Here is a 22,656-nt window from a genome sequence, read left to right as displayed (position 1 = left end):
CCATTGCACCTCTAATTTGTTTGTTGAAGATGGTGAGGAGATTAATGCCTGTATAGATTTATGAGAGAGACCCCTCCCTCACATGCTGAGCCTATTTTAGGATGCTGGTAGGGGAAGAGAAGCTTCATGATTGGTGGCTTTTGGGATATTTTTTCTAGATTCTTAGAAATCAGTTGCAGGAAACCTCCAATGATTTGTTCCACTCGCTAATCAGCTAATCAAGCCTCTTGTTTACAAACCAGTTCTGTTCCTACGACATATGTTGATTTTTGAGTAAGTTGGAATTCATACCAAAAGTAACACTTGTGTCACTCACACGGTACGCAGAAGACAATAAGCATTTCTGAGAATTTCATGTCTAATTTCACTTTCACTTTCCTTTTTTTTTTGATGCATGGCCATCAGAAGAGTCTGCCTTATGCTTGGGCAAAAGTTTCATGAAAAACGTACTACTTAAGTAGTTCTCCAGTGTGTTGTAATGTGGTGTCCGAAGGCCAGACAATTCAGGAGGCAGACTTGCAGTTCGCCCAGTCTAGGCTCATTTATTTAGCTTGGAAGAGAAACTTATGGAAAACTATAACTTTCATTCATTCATTTTCTACCGCTTTTCCTCACGAGGGTCACAGGGGTGCTGGAGCCTATCCCAGCTGTCTTCGGGCGAGAGGCAGGGTACACCCAGGACTAGTGGCCAGCCAATCACAGGGCACATATAGACAAACAACCATTCACACTCACATTCCTATGGACAATTTGGAGTCGCCAATTAACCTAGCATGTTTTTGGAATGTGGGAGGAAACCGGAGTACCCGGAGAAAACCCACGCATGCACGGGGAGAACATGCAAACTCCACACAGAGATGGCCGAAGGTGAAATTGAACCCTGGTCTCCTAGCTGTGAGGTCTGTGCGCTAACCACTCAACCACCGCGCCGCCCCTAGCCTGGATTAATACATCACTATTATCATTGACATAACGCCACAAACAATGAAATCATGAATACACTAATACAAGGGACAAGTGATGAGTTCTCACTCATTCACTTTGTCACACAGCGAGTCTTGTATTTTGGAACCACTTAGGTGAAAAATACGTGTTTAAGTCATTTATAGGAGCGTGTCATAACCGTGAAATACAATACGTCGTCAACAGACCATCTCCTGTATCGACCAATATAAATAAATCAATCAGAGGTTGACTAAACCCGTTCATTGCCCCTGAATCTTCATTTTGGGAATATTTTGGACAGCTGTATACGTCCATCTTTGTGGGGATACGTTGGGGAAGGTACTTTTCGGTTCCCACTACACCAGGGAATGTCCATATGTGTACCTAAAAATGCTTGGCTTGGTACAAGGTCCAACTTCCGTGACATCCGACCTCACAATTGCACAAGAATTTGTACCGACACACAAGTCTGCCAAACCCACTGTGCCTATCCTCATCTTTTTCGTACCCCCTCCTCCACGGGCCAAAGCTCATTTTCCAAGGCGTGAGTGTGGGTAATGCCACTGCTGTTTCCTTGACAAGCTAAAGCCAGCGCTTACAGCACATTAAGCTGCCGTGTCACATGTTAGACGAGTGAGCATGCACGGGCACACCAGGCTGGCACGGTCGCTTCTTTGTCTGTTGCTGCTGTTGCCGCCACCGCCGCCGCACCGCCTCCATGCTGTGGTGCTTCTCTGTGCTTTTGGGGAACACTTTCAATTTTATTTCAGACTGTGGGCCCTGAAGCAAAATGGTCCTGGAAGATGAGGCCATGTTTTTACGTTTTTATGGATTTTACATCTCTGAGGCCAACTGCCGAAAGCCCCCCCCCCCCATATTCTTATGTCATGATGGAAATGCAAAGTCTGGATGTGAATGATTATACAGTGGAACCTGCAGTCAGTCTTCAGCACAATTTAAATCTGTGGCTCAGGAGGTTGAGCGGGTCGTCCAGTAACCGGAGTGTTCCCCGCCTTTCGCCCAAAGACAGCTGGGATAGGCTCCAGCACCCCTGCAACCCTCGACCCTGAAAATGATAGAATATTCTAAGGTCCATATCACCCAACCTTATTAACTTCCATAATTCAATGGTGACGCTGGAGTCTTATTGCTAACTTTGATTAACTTTCTGTGTATATTCTTCTCTTCACACTTTCTTCTTTTGGACTGTATGACCACAAAGCCAAAGAAAAAGCAAAACACACACAGTCAATGCTTGATGCTGGGTCAGTTTTGCACAAAATTCAGAATCATATACGTTTGGTTTCAGCTGTACTTTTTTACCGTCACAGCCGGTGTGTAAATATTGTCCCACCCCCCATGGCTGTCGGCTGGTACCTGATGTTACTTAGCAGCGTCTGCATGCGCGGTCACACATACATGCACACAGTCGCCCGACCCCCTCCTCGGAGCGATTACAACAGTAATGCGATATTTCCTTTTGTATGTTAATGTGTATTATTTTTCACGCTACATTCTCTCTCCTCTCCTGTTCTACCCTTTTGTCCCCCCTCCCCGCTCCCCCGCCTTCCACTACCACATTGTTCCACCCACTCCACATCTCCATTTACATAATTGAACTTTTGATTGGACTTTGCTTCCTGCTCTCTGCTCTCATGCATGCGGCGTTTGAAATCTGAGGTGTAATTTCATGGGTAAGATGACGCGGGACGATCTTTTTTTTTTTTCTTTTTCTTCTTCTACCCCGCTTTGTTTTGCTTCTTTCTAATGAGAAGACGCCAGGCACACAGAGCCCAGATTAAACAATCGGTGTGTTTAGTTAAAGGGTACAATTAAATAATTGAGCGTGTTGGTGGTTGGATTGTAGCCAATCAAATTGCAGTTTTCCAAAAGCCTGCTGGACGACCTACTGAAGTGCACCCGCCTTCTCAAATATGCTCCTCAAGTGTGTGTTGGATGAATGTGTTAATGTGTTTGCTCACCTTCTCCAAACTGTCTATCACGCCACTATGCGGTTTTCTATCCCTGTATGTGTGTTAGACTGACAGTATATGCATATATAGTACATGTGGCTGTCGTGTGTGTGTGTGTGTGTGTGTGTGTGGACGCGCGGTCTTGTGTTGCCGTAGGCTCCTTGAGCGGATTACAAGTTTTAAAGAGTAGCAGATTCAACACATTCTCAAATCTGACACACTCTGACACCACTTTGAAGCCATGAAAGTGAGATTGCAAAAAAAGACACGGAGGCGCTCTCCTCTCGTCGCCGCACATTGGCGGGCTTATGTCATTGGCTTTGAGGCCAGTTAAGTTCCTGTTCAAGCGTTATGGCCCAGAGTGAGAGACAACGCTGCCACTTTACACTTTCTTTTTTTATAAAGGAACACCCTGTTTACGTCATTGTTTACAACGGTATGTAACTTGGGTTACATTTGGACATCATTATGGCATTTTCAGAGTACCTTTAAAGCAGTGGTAGTAGTGCAGACCTGGCGGCCATTTTTTTGGCATGAAAAAAAAAGGTTTAAAAAACCTTAAACCACATTAGGAAAGCAGGAAGTGAACAAATGTAACAGTTACTGATTGTAAATGTACCAAATGGAGGGGTAGGATTTAATAAGCTTTGCTTCTTCCTACTCCTTTTGGACATGTGGAACTGTGAACTGATTATGTGATTACTCAATTGTAATCTGATACATGTTAAAATTAAATAAAGCCATTACCAAATATAATAAATGAATTATATATAATATTAGATATTAGATATTACATTCACATGCTTTTTCGCCTGTAACGCAAAACTAAGGACTAGTTCTATAGAGTGTATGAAACAATGTCATTGAAGTACATCACATGTTTACATTTACACAATATTTATTTAACCCTACCTCTTCTCCATATCTCAGCAATTACTGGTAGTTGGTTCATTTCCACAATTTTACCCTTTTTTTGTGGTAAAGTCAGTAGGGTTTGTAGATACAGTGGCTCTTTCAATGTAAAAAAAATAAATAATTAAATGCATAATTGTTCATGTAAAAAGATGTTAACCACTATCACAGTAAAATATCAAGACCGTAATCACTTGAATGGCGAAGGTGCATCACAGTAAAAGCTGTTTGAGTTATAATAATATAAATAATAATATATTTTATTTGTATAGCGCTTTTCAAAGTACTCAAAGACGCTTTACAGTGAAGAAAAAAAGATATAAAAATAGAGTTGAATAAAAAAACAGAGTAAACGATGCATTAAAATACAATATCCATACATTCATTCAGAGCTAAAAACAAGGCTAAAAGCGGGGCGGGGCCGTCAGGTATAAAAAGTTAGACATTAAAAATGGATTTAAACAGGTGGGTTTTGAATTGTTGAGTCTTGAAGGTGGGAAGGTCGGGGCAAACACGGAGTGAATGGGGCAAAGAGTTCCAGAGGGTGGGGGCAGCGATGGAAAAGGCTCTCTCTCCCCAGGTTCGGAACTTGGTCTTACAGGGGAGTGCCAAAAAATGTTATGTTATGTAAATGTTATGTTGCACATTCACCAGTTGTCATTCACCGGGTTGTTCCTTCTGAAATCTTCTGACGTTTTGCATTTTTAAACACTTTAATTGACTTTCCCCAAGTAGCACACAAAGCCCGAAGCCTTGGTCTTGGTTTTTTCTTTAGACAAGCAATAACTATTCTGAGAAGAAGCGAATCAATGAATCAATGATCCGACCAGCATATCCACATCTGCATTGCCTTACACCAGATATAATTTTAGAAGGATTAAATAAAAAAACTGAACAAAAAACTCTTTTGTTTCTTGTTGAGGCCTGTCCAATTGTACAACCAACCAATTAAAGTGCTGTAAGCGTAGCACAGTGTGGCCCAGTTAGTTTTTATAGGAATATATAACCCTAACCCTAACCCTAACCCTAACACACACAAATAATCTGACACACATCTGCTTTATCACCTACAAAACTAAGGTGTGAATGTTTTGCTCCAATAGCTTAGCATATAGATGATAGATTGTATTGGTTTTAGCATCTTTCAATGGATAAAATGTATCAGTTTTCTGCACATGCTTCAAAAATTCTGTGTGCATCCCTCGCTAGAAAAAGTTACCCATGGTAGCCATCATCGTGCTAAAGCAATACAAATAATTCTCTCGTTGGGAATGTTCTTGCTTAAGACCTTCCATTGACCTCCATTTTCTAATATTCCATCGTATCGTGATTCAGTGGACACAAATCCAAAGTCATATTGCTGACAACTGCAATGCTTCTTCCTGACTGCAACTGGAAGCTGCATTCCCAAGGTTTTCCTCCTATCTTGTCGTTCAGGTATTGTCAGGAGCTTAACCCCCCTCTTTTCTCGCTCTCTCCCTCCATTTTTTTTTCTTTCTTTGCCCCGTCGGATGTATGTTGTTGACACGGAGGCACGAGGAATAATGGGTTCTCTTGTCGGCGGTTGTATTTCTTCGCCCAGCCTGTTAGGCGTGTGTATAATAGTAGCAGAGGAGGTTATATGCCGCTGATAGTAATGAAGGTTGCCTTTTTCATTTTTTAATGTGGAATGTTTGTGGGCCCGGGCAATGCTCTCTGCTAATCCTACCCTCCAGCTGAGCTAGCTACATGACTGTGTGTGTGTGTGTTACAGTGACACACACTGATAAAACACACACACACGTGCACACTTTCCTGCAGGCAAGACAGCGCTGTAAGTTAATGCAGTGCATTTTCACTCCTCGTACGAATTTCACTCTAAACAAAGCGCTTCTTAAAAGTAGATACCGTGTTTATGCGATATTTGTTTGAGCATTTCTAAACTCTTTTATGGAACAGTTTGGACATTTTTATGAATATGGTGGTAACACTGTTAGTCATGAGCCACCCTTAGGTTAGGGGGTGTCCAAAATGTGGCGCGGGTGTCCATTTTTGCGGCACATTTTTTACTTTTTTCTGAAGTGTCCCTTAAACGTTCATTCATTCATTTTCTGTCGCTTATCTTCGAAGGTCGCGGGGAGTTCTAGAGCCTATCCCAGCTGTCTTCAGGCGAGAGGCGGGGTACACCCTGGACTGGTCGCCAGCCAATCACAGGGCACATATAGACAAACAACCATTCACACTCACATTCATACCTATGGACAATAGCATGTTTTTGGAATGTGGGAGGAAACCGGAGTTCCCGGAGAAAACCCACGCGTGCATGGGGAGAACATGCAAAACTCCACACAGAGATGGCTGAGAGTGGAATTGAACTCGGGTCTCCTAGCTGTGAGGCCTGTGCGCTAACCACTATTCCCGCCGTGCAGCCGTTCCTTAAACGTACCACAAAGAAAACACACATCAGCATGGTCGTATTTATACTGTCTGCTGGTCAGACAGGTGCGGCAATCATATGTGATGTACAGAAACCTAAGGAGGGAACATTTGGTTCCGCCTGTAGTGTATCATGGCTAGGAACCGGGCAGGGTGTATGTTCAAATTTCATAGTAACACAGAGCAATTCCCCATTTACCAATCAACAAACAGTATGTGCAGCTCCACCCTTACACAGGGGATTTCTACAAATAGTACTCCTTTGGGATCAATGCCTTATACTCTCTACAGTTAAGTAAGTAAACAGCTAATATTTGGGAAACTATTCAAACTATTGTAGAGTGTATAAGTATATATTTCCATATTGGCTGAGTCCCACAGACTGTACACGACTCAAGTGAGCCTGTCCCGCTGGTTATGCATATTTTTGTTGTTGTCGTTTTCCCACTAGCTTGTGTGTGTGTGTGTGTGTTTTCCATGGGCTAGGGTGCGGGGTCTGCGGCCCCCGGAGCGCGGTGTGTGTCTAAATGCTTTAATAGCACCTGGTGTCTAATCCCAGGTAATTAGAGTGCTCAAATTAGACAGCTACTTTCCACCGTCACTTGAAAGACCAGAAGGGGGGGAAGGCCTGGAGGAAGACCACTCCACAACTCATCACACACACACACACACACACCTAATGATACACACACACAGTGAAGCGCTTTCAACCTGTCACCTTCTTTTGTTTTGACATGTCTCTTCTGTTCTTTTTACATTCGATATAGATTTTAATAATTCCCGTGCTCTGATTTATTTGGGCGGCACACAGGCATTGTCGAGGCCCTAAAAACGTGTCTGCGGAAGGTATGAGGAAAGGTTAAGGCCCTCTTTTAAAGATGAGCCGGAAATGTCAAGTGTCTGCCCCTCAGGCTCCTGCTGCCGTCTCCCTGTACTCAGACAGCCATAGGGGCATTTCCTTTATTCGACAGACACACACACACACATGCACACACACATGCACACAGGAGCACAAAGGTCACGAGTTGCTAGTAGTGACTGCCTCTAGTCTTTCATCTCGGAACCCTTGTGGCATCTCGTGTTTGCAGGTCGCACTGTAAAAGAAATGAAAGCACACTACAACTCCATTCAAGCCTCCATTTCAGTGTCGACAGAATGCTTAAATACAATTTGCTGCTGTAAGCCTTCCTGGCACATTTATGTATTCAGCTTCTAAATATTTGAGTTACTGTATGCCCTTGTAGTAGCAGATGGACACCAACAGAGGGAGTTGGGTGGCCACGACTCTGCTTTTTACATGCCTGAAGCTATTCTGCTGTCCTCTGTCTTCCTCAAAAACTGTGGCGACGTCTACAAACTTAACTTTTGTCATGTAAAAAATCATATTTTTACCCGCCATAACCAAACGTATGATTTGAAACCTACCTTTATTTCCTCCATTACCCGATTAGGGTAAGGCCAACATAATGCATGCAATAGTGTTCCTCTGCTACAAAGGATTTTAGTGGTTTGGAGAGAGAGCGGGAGTGAAGGCTCCCCTCATGGCGAAAGCTTTGGACCCTGATAAGACTTCAGAGGCGGAGCTAATTAATAAATGTTTACATTATCCACGCTCTCACGCTTCTTTGTGAACATTGTGGCTTTCGGTGTATGGTAGTGTGCTAATTGGAGTGTAGATGTTGCAGGGTAAAATGTCGTTTTAGGGAGATATCTAACGTGGACATGCTGGACATGTGCTGTCATGTGCTGTCTCTTCTGTACTCTAACGAGTGCATGCGTTTTTGTTTTACAATCCCCACAGATGTTTGAACATCTCCATTCTCATGCTTCTGTTACTGTTACCTCTCTGCTCTGCAGCCCAGCCCGGTGCCAAGCCCCGTTTTGGGAGGGAAGCCCAACGCCAGCCAGTCGCTGCTGGCCTGGTGCCGCGAGGTCACCAGGAACTACCGTGGGGTGAAGATCACCAACTTCACCACCTCCTGGAGGAATGGCCTGGCTTTCTGCGCACTGCTGCATCACTTCAGGCCTGACGTCATGTATGACACTCACACGCATACACACATGCTTAAATGGGAGGCTTCGACGGAGGGAAAGGAGATCACCCTATGTAATTTATTATAGATAATGTATTAATTTCCAAGAGAAATCCTTTAATTTGATGAAAATTCACTATGGCATCATTTCATTAGCATCCCTGTATGTTGGAATGGAATGGCCTTTATTGTCATTATACAAGATGTACAACGAGATTGGAGAGCTTCTCCTTTCAGTGCAGTAGTCAAGTTAAAAAAAGTATACAAAAAGTAGATTAAAAAAAGACAATTTAACAGGATATATACAAGATATCCAAAATATACACATAATATTGCACAGGAGCATATGCAGGAGCAGACATATTGCAGATATATTAATGTTAATGTAAGATGTTATTAAAGTTGTACCGTGTCGTTAAATCTTTAAGCCAGGGGCGTCCAAAGTGCTGCCTGGATGGCAAATTCTAAAAACAGAATGAATAAATAAATAAAATAATGTTTTAATTTTGCTTGGTTTTGTTTAAAATTTTTATGTATGCTGCAGGTCGGGAAAAATCAAACTCTGCAGGTTGCAAATAATCCCAGGGCTGCATGTTGGACACCCCTCTTTTGTCAAATCATTGTGAACAGTTTGTAAAGTGTACTTTGGAGGTTGTACAGACAGCACTGCAATATTCCTGAATATTTCCTTCAAGGCTTGAAAAAAAAAAATCCGTCTCCACTCCGTTATTTTTTACATATTTTCCACTCTATTAGCCCTCTTGATTACGCTGCTATGAAATTGCATGTTTCAGTGCCATTACATGTGACGCATACTTAAATACACCTACTCTCTGTCTCTCCTCTCCGCCCACCCCCCACTGTTCTACCAGAGACTACAAGTCGCTCAATCCTCAGGATATTAAAGAAAACAACAAAAAGGTAAGAGACAACCACCGCTGAGCCCTTCACATCACTTAGCTCCCCTCCTGTCCGCTGCCACAATTGGCCTTATTTCCAGATTAATCCCTAAATAGAATGTGTGTGTGTGTCACAATATGTCGGCCGTTTTTCATTAGAGCCGCCCCCCCCCTGCTGTTGTAGATAGATGTGGCCGTGTGTGGTCACCTGGCGGAGGTGAGATGGTCTCCTAATGCGGCCTCCTGCTGAGCACTTACACAGCAGCCCCCTTGATTAGTTGTGTGTGTTTATAAAAGAGCAGGGTTGTTATTTGGTGTTAATTGGCGTGTACCAACTGTAATCCACAGAGTCCTTTTTTTTTTTTCTTCCTCCCACACACACAAGGACACTCAAATGGGAGCTACTTCATCAGAAGCACACAGCCAATCAATCAGTATTAGGCTTTAAAAATATTCTAATAGGTCATCGGATTGAAAATACCAATCCTAAATACTAAATTGTAAAATAAAAGCGTAAACTTCAAGCGATAACGTCACCTTCCAAAGGAACCTCACTCCCTTTGCTTTCCATGTATTGGAGGAAATAATAATAGTACAGTTGATCCCTGCTATTCATGGGGATTACGTTACGAGACCACCTGCAAATATGCAAATAGTAATGTCATATTTTCGTTACGCTAATAGATCCCTGATTCTGCTGCAGCATCGATGTGCCACCATACGCTACAATCCTCATCCCCCTCCAAACCCTCAGGCACACTTGGCGCTGATGTTCTCTCCAGTAAACCTCCCTGGCTTGTTTACAAATAAAGCTAACAAGATAAATGCATATGTGCATATGATATTCCTCATACACTTATTAAACATATTCTAAAAAATATACGTGTTCACCACTAATAGTAATTGATAAAGGTGATTGATAGAAGATACTGTATTTCCGGAGTTACGGTCTAGCCTTTAGCTTGATCATAAGGCGATAAGGCAAGTGAAACTCTAAAGTTGCTAGTAGTGCTATATGGCTCCGCCACTCCACAGGCTGATGGGGAGCTTTGCTAGCCGAGTAGTCGGAGAAGGAGCTTCTCTAATGCCTACATTCATTCATTTTCTACCGCTTATTCTTACGAGGGTCGCGGGGGGTGCTGGAGCCTATCCCAGCTGTCTTCGGGCGAGAGGCGGGGTACAATCACAGGGCACATATAGACAAACAACCATTCACACTCACATTCATACCTATGGACAATTTGGAGTCGCCAATTAACCTAGCATGTTTTTGGAATGTGGGAGGAAACCCACACATGCACGGGGAGAACATGCAAACTCCACACAGAGATGGCCGAGGGTGGAATTGAACTCAGGTCTCCTGCGTGCTAACCACTTGAACGGCGTGCAGCCTGCCTACATACATATAGATACGTATATTATTATTTTTGTTATATCCACATCATAGTATATTAACATGTGTTCACTTCACTGCAAGGTTTGAGGTTGGATTATAACCAAGCTAGTGCTTCCGTCTCCACATAGGGCGCCGCCATATTGCACAAACAATTTGCAGGAATGTTACGACTTTGACTTTTTTTAAGTAAAAAAAAAAAGGTCTAACCGCACATACACGCAACTGTATTTTCCTCCTTGCCGTATCTGCACATTCACAGTTTGAGGTGCAGACTCGCTGGCATCACTGCTTTCCCCCGGGCTCTTTTGCACGTACGATTCTTCTTTTTTTCCCCCTCCCCGATACACACAAATGCACACTTGCTACTACTACACACACAGCTGTCCCCTCTGCGGCCCCGAGGGCTACAGAGAGCGATATGCGTTGGCTTCCTCCTGCAGCTTGATTTCCTCTACTCATACACACTCTGGCTCAGCGATAACCTCTGGTGGCCCTGTTAGGCATGAATGCTACCCTGTTGACAATAACCACAGTGCAGTCGGAGCCAGAGAGCCAATCCCATATCTGCTACCTGCCCCTCACCCCCCCCTCCAGGTGTTCAAGTAGAAATTGGCTAGAAATAAGTAATGTGGTAATATGCTGCAGGAGAATGGCTGCCCAGCTTTCTTGTGAAGATCTTCACCACCGACTGCTGCTGGTGTAGCATCATCAGACGTTCCTAGTGTAGGAGTGCAGTTGGATATCTGTTTATTTGTGGGCAATGTAAGATAGCGAGGAGTTCTTCACAGTTGAAATTTACTCACCTGCATGAGATGTGTCATCTTTTCAAGGTCTTTGTACTGCTCAGAGAGGGTACCGCTAAAGCAGGGGTGGCCGGGGCCAGGGGCCATTAAACAGCACGCTCTCCTTTCCAACAAAGACCAAGCAGCGGGCGGACAATGGCCCCCAGGCTGCACTTTGCACACCCTTGGTTTATACGTACTGGGAAGGTGTCTCAATGCTTTAGTATATTGTGCGTCATCTTGCACCTTCACATAAAACCTCCTTTGGTGCAGGCAGAAAGGGAACAAAGAGAGGCGAGAAGAGGACTGGAATGAAATGTTTAAAGATTGAATCGAGATGAGTGGATGACTGCGGCAAACAGAGGCGCTCGTGGCGGCGATGGCGGTGGTGTTATTAGGATGTATTGAATGCACAGGTCAAATGAAAACACGGCAGAAACCACACCTATCTGCTCTTTTCATGGCTAGTTGATAGACATGCCCCCCCTCCTCCTTTCACAGTCTGTGAAGAGTGATTGCAATGAGCTCAGACTGTGCTGAATTATGACAGATAAGGGCAATCAATATTGGGGGGGGGGGGGAAGGAGGGCAGTAAATATTTAGGCGGTTTTAAAAGATGCTTGTTTATCTGTGTATATGCCCGCATGACTGTCAGCTTTGTGTTTTAAGGAGTATTCATGTGGAGAGTGTTCCTACGCATGCACCTCTTGTGTGTGTGCGTGTGTGCGTATGTGTGTGTGTGTATGTGTGTGTGAGAGCGAGAAGGCGACGAGGCCAAGGAGAAGTCATTTGGCGCGCCATCTTGATAGCGTAGCACCAAGCAGCCGGCTAAAACGCTGGGAGGGGTTGGAGTGAGGGGGGGTAGTGCTGATGATTGACAGCGATAGATAGCTGTCAGTCACTGAAGGGGGAAGCGAGGGTGGGCGGTGCAGGGAACAGCGGCCCGGGGCAGGGAACGATGACATTTAGTCCAAAGCATTGTCGCTGGGTTAATGGAAAGTGAGCAAGTAGAGAGAGTTTTTTTTTTTTTTTGTCATTGTCAAATGGGTAATATTGTGTGAAAAGAATCATATTGTGGACGCAATCGATGTTGCAGGATGCTCAAGAGTGGACCGGCTCACTCTTACGTGCGTTACACTTTTCACCCGATTCAGCAGCTTCACTTTTATTTATCTTAATTACAATAATACAAGCATATCTAAGCCCCCCTTCACGCTGCCTAATTTGCTATAGAAATTTTATTCGCTTAATTGTGATTTTGTCGTATTTATACAGTACCCATCCTCCTTGCATATACCTATATATTTTTTTAATTAATATTATTATTTAAAATATTATAAGAAATAGTGAAAAATGATAACATTGAATCTGGAATATCACACCAAAAGTTTAAATCAGGGGTCTCAAACACGCGGCCCGTGGGCCATATGTGGCCCGCAGGACACTAGTTTGAGGCCCCCGCCTTGATATGAAAGTTTAACGCTAGTGCGGCGCGCACAAGTTTGATATGGATGCTGTATGGTATCATGTACCCAGAAAAAATTATTACGTTTGATTAATGTTCATGTTAAAGGTTAAATAACTGTTAATAGTTATCCTCCCTATCCGTGTGGAAGTGGTAAGTTGTTGGCTATTTAAGTTTAAAGGAAATAACTTGAAGGCTACCGTTTAGGTCGCTAGCTCTCTAGTTTGCGAGTTAGCATGTGTCTCAAGACCCTGCAGTTGCGCAATATGTTGTAAATAAAAAGAGTATAAATGTGACTATAGTCGTGTTTTGTCATGTCTACAGGGCTCTAATAATGCTTTGTTCATTTTAATCTGAAAAAAATAATTTGTCTACCCACCAACTATATGTGGTTTCTTAAGTTTTTATTATTTGCCGTTTTTTTTATTATTATTATATTTATTTATTTATTTATTACTGATTGATTGATTTTCTTTATTCTTGATTTGTTTATTTTTCATCTTATTTTGTGTAGAATTGGATTGGATACTCCCGGAGCCTTAAATTTTTTCATAAGTGAAACTCACTGAAAAAAAGTTGTGACACCACTGGCTTAAAGTGTCCTCCATGCCTGTCAGGATATGAGAGAAGCTCCAAAAAGAATAGAGTGTGACACCAAGGTCAAAAAAGAGCGCATCATACGTCAAGACGAACACAGACCCTGAAACAAAACCCATCCTGAGAGCATCCCTCCCCTCCCTCCATCCATCCATCCCCGTGCAGCTCTCACTTTCTCCCGGGGTCTCAGCGGTTTCTCCGTCTTTCTTTCACGCTCTCCCTATTGAGCGGGCCAAGTTGTCGCTCCTTTTCACCCTAGACGGGAACAATGCCAGCACGCTTTTGCTCCCTTCAATGCGTGTTAGAAACCCAATCAGGCCCGCTTATTGCACATATTCATTTTCTTTCTTTTCTCTCGTCTCCTTTCACATGGGGCACCTTTAACAGACAAACTCCTCTCTGTTCTCTTTCTGCACACTTTTGAGTATTGATGTTCAAGCCATTGTTAGCTTCTACATCGGTCCCGGCGCAATAGGTTGGGGCGGGAAAAAAGACTTTTAACAAAAGACGTTATAATTGCTTGTAAATGGAGAAACATCACTGTTGAATGCACCGTAGTCTTTTTAGTTTTGAGTTTCCACTTTTCTTCATCTGAACTGTAAGCGCGGAGTTGGACAAACAAAACAAAAGTATATTTTGCAAAAGAAAAGAAAGGGGAAGTGATAGATTGGGCAGATGTGCAGGAGCAATGAGACGCAGCAACAGGTTGGAATTAGATCAACACTATCAAGCGGGCCAGATACAAGCTGAGATACGTGCACGTCTGTGTAGGAATGGAGATGGTGTGTGTGTGTGTGTGTCTTTAATCTATTTATTTACCTGTCATTGGCTGCGATAATGGTTTTCATCCCGACTCTCTGTCTCAGTCATTCTATGTGGGGGTGGGAGGGGGGGCTCTCTCCCGTGTGTGTCACTTGATAATCAAACCTGTATTTTCTCATCAGACTCTAATCAGACCAATTACACGCGTGACGGAGAGCGTGGGCAGGCTGATGTGGGAGAGTGATAACCACACACACACACACACACACACACAGTGGGATTAAGCGCTCTGTCTCAGGGTATCTTGGTCTCTTATCTGGGACAACCATCCCCGACGTGACCTGTCAGCAGTCCTGCCAAAAGGTGTCTCTCGCACGGCCCGGCATGGGCACATCCACCCAAAACCACCTGTCAAAAAAACGAAAACCCACTTTCTCTTTTCCAAGTTCAGTTCAGTTCTGGGTGTTGGGAATCTTTTTGTATCCGAAAATATCTTCATGTTTAGTGGTGTACTCCGTTTTGTGACATATTGGGGCAACATGGGGCTTTGGTTCTTCTTCATTCATACAGTACGTCACCCTATGAACACTTCTAACTTGAGCTCCTCTGCTGGTTTCCTTGGTGCTAGGCATATGACGGTTTTGCCAGTCTGGGAATCTCCCGCCTCCTGGAGCCATCGGACATGGTCCTGCTGGCCATCCCCGACAAGCTAACCGTGATGACCTACCTCTATCAGATCCGAGCGCACTTCTCCGGCGAGGAGCTCAACGTGGTGCAGATCGAGGCCAACAGCAGCCGCAGCACATACAAGGTGGGCGACTTTGAAACCGACACCAACGCCTCCATAGACCAGGACAAGTTCTATGCCGAGCTCAACGACGTGCAAAGCCGCTCCCAGGCCGCCGACTCCGCCACATCCACCGGCGACGCCACCAAATCTAATGGTTCCAAAAGCATCGAAGAGGACCTGACCGTGGTCCATGTTGGAGCACCTTTGGTTGGCTCTGAAACATCAGCGTCAACTCCGTCCTCAGCTCCTGTCCCGTCATCCCACACAGCTGCAGAGTCCACTCGGGTGACATCATCAGGTTCTGAGGACAGGGGCAGTCTTCTGAAAGCTAAAACTTTGGACCTCTGCGACCTCCCGCAGAAGTTAGAGTGGGACTTGGATGACAAGCGAAGAATCCAAGAGGATACAGAAAAGGTGTCCTCTACCCAAAAAGGGATGCCCTCCATCTTGCCTGCGCAACAGAAATTGGGCTTCTCTTATAATCGGGATGCTGACCTCATCAAGAAGAAAAGGGCCAGCCTGCGTCACTCCGAGTCTGAACCCACGTCAGATACCAGCCCTCCAGTCAACCACAAAGAATCCAAACAGGTACACATTTGGTACAACCTTAATAGTTAAGAGGTTTTTTCACACTATTTATTGACCTGACACTTATGCTAAAAATACAATGAAAACTATATAACAACATCAGAAATGAATACAGGTTTTTTTTTGTTAATAATAAAACTCATTCATTCATTCATTCATTTTCTACCGCTTTTCCTCACGAGGGTCGCGGGGAGTGCTGGAGCCTATCCCAGCTGTCTTCGGGCGAGAGGCGTGGTACACCCTGGACTGGTGGCCAGCCAATCACAGGGCACATATAGACAAACAACCATTCACACTCACATTCATACCTATGGACAATTTGGAGTCGCCAATTAACCTAGCATGTTTTTGGAATGTGGGAGGAAACCGGAGTACCCGGAGAAAACCCACACATGCACGGGAGAACCTGCAAACCCAGAGGGTGGAATTGAACTCGGGTCTCCTAGCTGTGAGGTCTGCCTACTAACCACTCAACCACCATGCAGCCCTTTTCCTCATAATATTATGACTTCATTCATTCATTCATTCATTTTCTACTGCTGGAGCCTATCCCAGCTGTCTTCGGGCGAGAGGCGGGGTACACCCTGGACTGGTGGCCAGCCAATCACAGGGCACATATAGACAACCAACAACAACCATTCACACTCACATTCATACCTATGGACAATTTGGAGTCGCCAATTAACCTAGAAAACCCACGCATGCACGGGGAGAACATGCAAACTCCACACAGAGATGGCCGAGGGTGGAATTGAACCCTGGTGTCCTTGCTGTGAGGTCTGCGCGCTAACCACTCGCCCACCGTGCTACCCCCACAAAGCTGTTATTTATTTAAATATTGAATACATTAGATTAGTTTTTAGCCTGTTAACATAATGACACAGCAAAATGTCCTCTGTGTCTTTCGATTTGTCAGTATATGCAGTCCTCGGTGGAGAAAGTTTGGACACACCTGCCTTAAGGTGTCAGTAGACGAGACTTTTTATTGAAATTGTCTTCATTTCAACTCCCCCATGAAGTTGTTTGAGGTATTAGCATTTCTTGTCTGCCAGTTTCATTTGTATAAAAGGATTCTAATCGTCTGCAGACTCCTCCCTAAATTAACCACTCACATTTTCTTTTGTTATTATCCTCCTTACACTCACTTTGATTGAAACTTCCTGTGTCACGTATGCCATAAGACAGAGAAAGATGGCAAACATTCATTGCCTGCCGGCGCTCGCTAAGCTTCAAATCCCGACCAGCTTGATGGCATTGCGAAGATGACCCTCGCAAAAATTGTGCCGCTCTGCATTAGATGTTGTCGTCGGCTGTCCCAGACGCTTTGAGGCCGTCCCCGTAACAACATGTGGCGGCACCCAGGAAAACCCCCTGCTTTGACATTTAATCATATTTTTCATTATATTTCTCATCCCCTCGCTTGATGGCAGTTGGCGGCGTGGCCGCTCAGGCGTGGCGACACTTTGCGCCGAGCACACCTCACCTCACCTCATTTCCTCTCGCGCGTTCTTGTACACGTGTGCGCGCTCACACACAAACACCCGTTAAATACTTTGCTGCCTGTGTCGCGTCGACCCCCACCTTCTCTCCCCCACACCCCAGATTAACGCTTCCTGTTTACAAGTGGAAAGGTCACGGGACAGGTGGGGGTGAGGCAGCCATTGGGGTGGGGGGGGGAGACGGGTGCTTTGACAGCTATGACACCCCATTTTGATCTGCTGTTATCTCAGCAGCGGGATGCAGCCTTGCTTGCAACACAGGCCACATTTGACTTGTGGAAAAGGATAAACATGTTTCAGTTTGGTTGCAGCCAATTAGATGCACAACAGCCAACATTACCTTGCAAGATAAACTTCTATGATGCCTGTTTATTGCCAAAGCAGTCACGTGGGCCTGCGCTTGGCACTGATCTCATCTGATATGTTTTCTGCTCATAAACACCCAAACATTCTTTATTACAAGAGAAGATGTGACTATTGTGTCGGAACATTCAGATATATATTTTGCCTAGGCCTAAATACCACAGTTGCTGTGTACTGGTAGTCAAATTTAATTTGTATACAATCTGAGTCAATACTTTTGTCTTTTAAAGGAACCAGCGCCTGCCCCTGTTTCAAGTCCTACGGGTGAGAAGGTGAGTGCCAGACTGCATCTTTGTTGCAATCTGATTCATTAGAGTTTCTTTATAGTCGACTAATTGTACAATGTTGTTGTTATTGTTTTTTTGTTATTTTTATTTATTATTATTATTATATATATAATATTATATATTATCAATTATTAATATTATATAACATTGTTATTTTATTTTGGGGGGGTTCCCCACAAGTGGAAATAATACACATCAGAATTGTACAATGTTGTTGTTGTTTTTTATTTTTATCTATTATTATTATAACATATATAATATAATATTATATATTATTAATATTATATACTATTGTTTTATTTGGGGGGGGGGGTTTGCCCCACAAGTGGAAATAATAATACACATCAGAAAAGTGTAATATTATATAAGTATTATAGTATTAATTATAAAAGTATAATATTAAATATATAATATTATATATTAATTTTTGATATTATATAATATTATTTTATTTTATTTTGAGGGGGGGGGGTTCCCCACAAGTGGAAATAATAATACACATCAGAATTGTACAATGTTGTTGTTGTTATTGTTTTTTTTTATTTTTTTATTATTATATATATATTATTAATATTATATAATATTGTTTTATTTTGGGGGGGGTTCCCCCACAAGTGGAAATAATAATAATACACATCAGAAAAGTGCTCATCAAATAAGTCATGGCTTAATTTATTTGGAACATGCATACAAGTTCCATTGAAATACATCACATAGTACAATTCCCAATTCCATATGTCCAATTATGAGTAGGAAGAAGCAAAGCTTATTTAATCTGTTTCACATCAATTGACAGAAACATAGTCGGGTGAGTAAGAAAATGAACAGTTAGTATGAAGTGGTTAGCCATAGCATTGGCAAAGTCAGGCCACATGGACACTCCTGCTTTATTTACTGTGTACATCAGTACCGGACCTGACCTATTCCTGCCTGTTCTGTGCTCCCAACACGCAGAAAGCCTTGTCCCGTCAGGAGGAGCTGAAGGAGCGAGCCAGGCTACTGCTGGAACAGGCCCGCAGAGACGCCGCCATGAAGGCGGGCAACAAGAGCATCCTCAACTCTGGTGTCTCTGCACCTAACAGGAGCACCAACGTCTCTGATGTAAGTCAGCGTTTATGTTTTGGTTGTCTATTCTTGCACTGCGATATTTGGGTCAGCCTTGGTCCTTCATTCTGTTTGAAGTTCTTGTACTTCAGTTGATGGTATGCGTTCGGCTCTCTTGCCACTCGCTTCACAAGAGCTTGTCCAAAATGTCCCCTGCCCAGGAAGTCTTCTGTGGTGAACACTTCATGAGAACACTGTGTGAGGAAGAGAAGACCTCCTCATTAACTTTTGCTCACACTCTCTTGAAGATGTCAAAACCTGTAATGTCAACTCACCCCCATTTATTCTACAAACACTTCTTTTTTTTTTTTCCATCCCCTTTTTTGGCTCTTTGGTCATCCCCTCCCCGCACAATTTTTATGACATGCTGTCCAAATGTGCTGCCCCCGCCAGTGTCCCGGCACACTGAGTAAATGTACACCTGTCAGCGAAAAAGTGCATTGAAGGTAAAACGGTTGAGTTGAGGGGGTGAGAAAACTGGCAAGAGAAGATGCAAGTGAAATTGCCAGTTCTAAAGCCAAGCATGCTCCACTGAACATAATACACTGGGAGGGCACCGGTGGAGTGACGGGGGCCGCTAATGGACCAGGAGTTACCTTGGGAAAGCACAGTGGTCAAATCTTCAGTGAAGCTCAGTAGGAAAAAGTATGTAAAATAAATACTGTTTGGTAATGAAATATCTAAAAGGCTGCAGTTGCCTGAATCTAAAAAGAGAATTGTGCCCTTGAATTAATTTTTTTTTTAAATGTTGATATGCATGCAAATGTGCACGTTCTCATTTCCACATAAGCTGAAGAAACAAACAAGGACCTTTCAAGGACTATTGCTGTTAAAAAAAACCTCAGTGGAGCAAAGCAACTTAATTCAAAGCTGAATCTTTTTAAAGCCGTGAGGAAGAAGGTGGTGCACTGTCCCGCCTTGTCTTTTTAAGATGGCGGACTCCCTAAAGTGGCCATCCCTCCTGTCTGACTTTCTCGTTTCCTCAGGCCCGCCCAAGGACGGTCGCTTAATAACCCCCTTGCACGCACGTGCACGGCACTCCCGTAACATACGGCAAGGAGGTGAACGAGGCGGCGGATATTGAATTGTTTACACTTTTTTTAATAGAAAACATTGATCAAAGGAATACGACTGGCCCCCGAGGCCAACGTGCTGATAATTGTGAGCGATTCAGATTAGATTACTTGATGTCTTGTTTTGATTAGCGTGAGCGTGTGTGTGTGTTATCAGCCCGCAAGGCCTGAGCCTTCTCCATCTTACTGCCTATCTGTCTAAGTAGGCGCTGTGCTGTTTAGCATGCATAAGGTAGAATTTAATTAAATTAAAGCAGGCTTTCTTCTTCCAGGGAGGTGTCTGGGGAGAAAAAGGGGGGGAAACGTCTACAGCGGTGGTGTTTAAAGTACCACATATAGTATTATAGTATTTTGTTCTTTGTCGGAGGTACCGCAATTGTGTTTTGAAGTATTCTGCTCAAAATCTAGCCTTGATGCTGGATTTAGTTTATCATTCATTCATTCATTTTCTACCGCTTATCCTCATGAGGGTCGCAGGGAGTGCTGGAGCCTATCCCAGCTGTCTTTGGGGGCGAGAGGCGGGGTACACCCTGGACTGGTGGCCAGCCAATCACAGGGCACATATAGACAAACAACCATTCACACTCACATTCATACCTATGGACAATTTGGAGTCGCTAATTATCTAGCATGTTTTTGGAATGTGGGAAGAAACCGGAGTCCCCTCCTCGGGACTCTGCGAGAACAGGATGAGAGAGGAGGGTTTTAAGAAAAAAAGTCCTCAAAGGCCTCATCTCCTTCAACGCCACAAAATTCCTCATTTGGGATTCATACGAGAGCACTAAGTATGGGAAATTGAAATGTGGGGAAAAAAGTTTTATTTTTTGAGGAAACAAAAAATGGCTTCCAACATTACTGTTACATCTCCTCTGAGATGTAACAGTAACCCCTCATGGCACAGTGGAGCAGATGCCATCATGATCTCAGGTGCTTTTTCCTTCAATGGAACAATGGAGTTTCAGGTTGTGCAGGGGTGTCAAACGGTGGATTGTCTATGTGGCGATGTTGCAGGGGGGGGGGCATCCCTCATGACTGCAGGCCCCCATTTGTGTGTTAATGACTAGCTTTTTCAACAGGACAACCCTATAGGGTACAATCTCTCTCGTTGTTATGATGAGTGCATTACTCTGTTGAAGTTAAGTGGCTCATTTTGGCAAATAAATTAGTGTTGTGTATGGGAATTGTAGTCCACATCAAACCCATTCCAACTCGGGAAGTGGTCCATTATTTTCCCATAGCCATTGTCAGCCAGTGTAGGTACATTGTTGTTGAACATTGTCTCAACTATTGTGATTGTGTGTGTGTGTGTGTGTGTGTGTGTCATCCTGTTCTCTTGACCTACGCTCTCCCTCCTGCCACCCCTAATTGTAGCCCACAGTGACTGTTTCTTTCATCTAAGGTCACAGGTCCACTTCTGTCTCTTTGCTGTCCTCTCTAGCACTCTCTTTTTCTCTCTCTCTCTCTGCCACCCCCCACACCCCCCCTTTATTCATATCTGTTTGTATTTCTCTCCATTTTGTGTGTCCATCACCAATAATTGTCACATACTCTCCACACTATCAGCAGCCGAGGCGCAGATGTCTCCTCGTGTCGTCCCAGACCCCCCCACCCCCCCTCCTTCAGCCAGATGCGTAATTAATGGCCTCATAAATGTGAGCGCTCAATTCCCTCACTTTATCCTTAATTGCCCAATGCCCACTTTTGACGTCCGTGTGGTGTTTGAGTCACCCCGTTAGCATTTTTATGAGAAACATCTCTTCGCTCCAGGTCATCTTCTTCATTAGCAGATGAGAGTAGTAATTTCACAGCGGCCTGGCCATGTTAATTATCACTATTCACACAGTTTACGTTCCATTACGTGTGTGTGTGTGTGTGTGTGTGTAGCACCTGTTCACTGTATTTGTGTCCTTTTGAGGCCTTGAGTGTGTGTGTGTGTGTGTGTGCTGTGTGTCAGAGGAGCGCACGCACATTCCTCTGTGTTTTCCAGGTAAAGAGAGTTCCCCTGCTCACTGACTCGTTGAGATTCCTATAATTGGTTCCTGTTTGATTTTTGCCGACGAGCGACCCAGGCAGACCCCCCTCGCCCCATGCCCCCTTTCCCCTGCCACCCCCTACAGGAGCGCAGGGGACGTCAGTGGTTTCTGCAGCACTGACCTGCGGGCTCCCCGCCATCCAGCGCACTCTGACCCTCACTCGACTGCCTTCCTCTTTTTCTCCTCTTTTGTGCAATCCGTGACCAAAACAAGGCCTCAATGTCTGCGCTTTTCCTGCAGGCTCCTCAACACAAGAAGCAGGTTACTTTAAAACAGGCTCTTTTCATACCAGCCTAACTTCAAATGACACTTTATGTAGGTTAAAAGTAGAAAATAATAAGTGCGTCGGATAACAACACAAATAGCATTCTAATGGACATTGCTTAAAATGCATTTTGGGTCAAAAAATACTGACTATGCACAGTTCACAATTCATAATCAAGTACCTTTTGGTATAGAAATTAATTTTTTTTCACTGTAGTGATGTTTGCATTAAATCATGTCCATCAAACCAAACAAAAAAACAGCAGGAATATAAAAAATAATGTAAAAATTGTTTAACAACATTAAACAACAATGTACGTCACATGTTTTTTCCTTGTTTAATTGAGTTTTTTTTTTTAACTCTTCCACCATGCCTTTCGTATCCCAAGCACCCCTTTTCTCGGCCTCATTTTTGTCCGCCATCCTTCAACCCACCCCTCCTCTCTGACTCTCTTCCTTTTGAAGCATCTGCCCCT

General features: G+C 43.8%; 1 protein-coding gene across 5 annotated transcripts in view; it reads left to right on the top strand.

Annotated features, from left to right (window-relative positions):
- ehbp1 (EH domain binding protein 1) overlaps positions 1 to 22,656 on the top strand; it is a 124,130-nt gene that overhangs the window by 48,390 nt on the left and 53,084 nt on the right. For all 5 annotated transcript variants that reach the window (XM_058058178.1, XM_058058176.1, XM_058058180.1 and 2 more), the window contains 5 exons: positions 8,103 to 8,281; positions 9,151 to 9,199; positions 14,808 to 15,557; positions 17,650 to 17,691; positions 18,661 to 18,807. In XM_058058178.1, coding sequence (XP_057914161.1) covers positions 8,103 to 8,281; positions 9,151 to 9,199; positions 14,808 to 15,557; positions 17,650 to 17,691; positions 18,661 to 18,807 — 1,167 coding nt within the window. The remainder of the gene's footprint in view (positions 1 to 8,102; positions 8,282 to 9,150; positions 9,200 to 14,807; positions 15,558 to 17,649; positions 17,692 to 18,660; positions 18,808 to 22,656) is intronic.

The sequence above is a fragment of the Doryrhamphus excisus genome, chromosome 20 (assembly GCF_030265055.1).
Source record: "Doryrhamphus excisus isolate RoL2022-K1 chromosome 20, RoL_Dexc_1.0, whole genome shotgun sequence".
Taxonomy (NCBI): domain Eukaryota; kingdom Metazoa; phylum Chordata; class Actinopteri; order Syngnathiformes; family Syngnathidae; genus Doryrhamphus; species Doryrhamphus excisus.
This window is presented reverse-complemented; position numbering and strand designations above follow the sequence as displayed.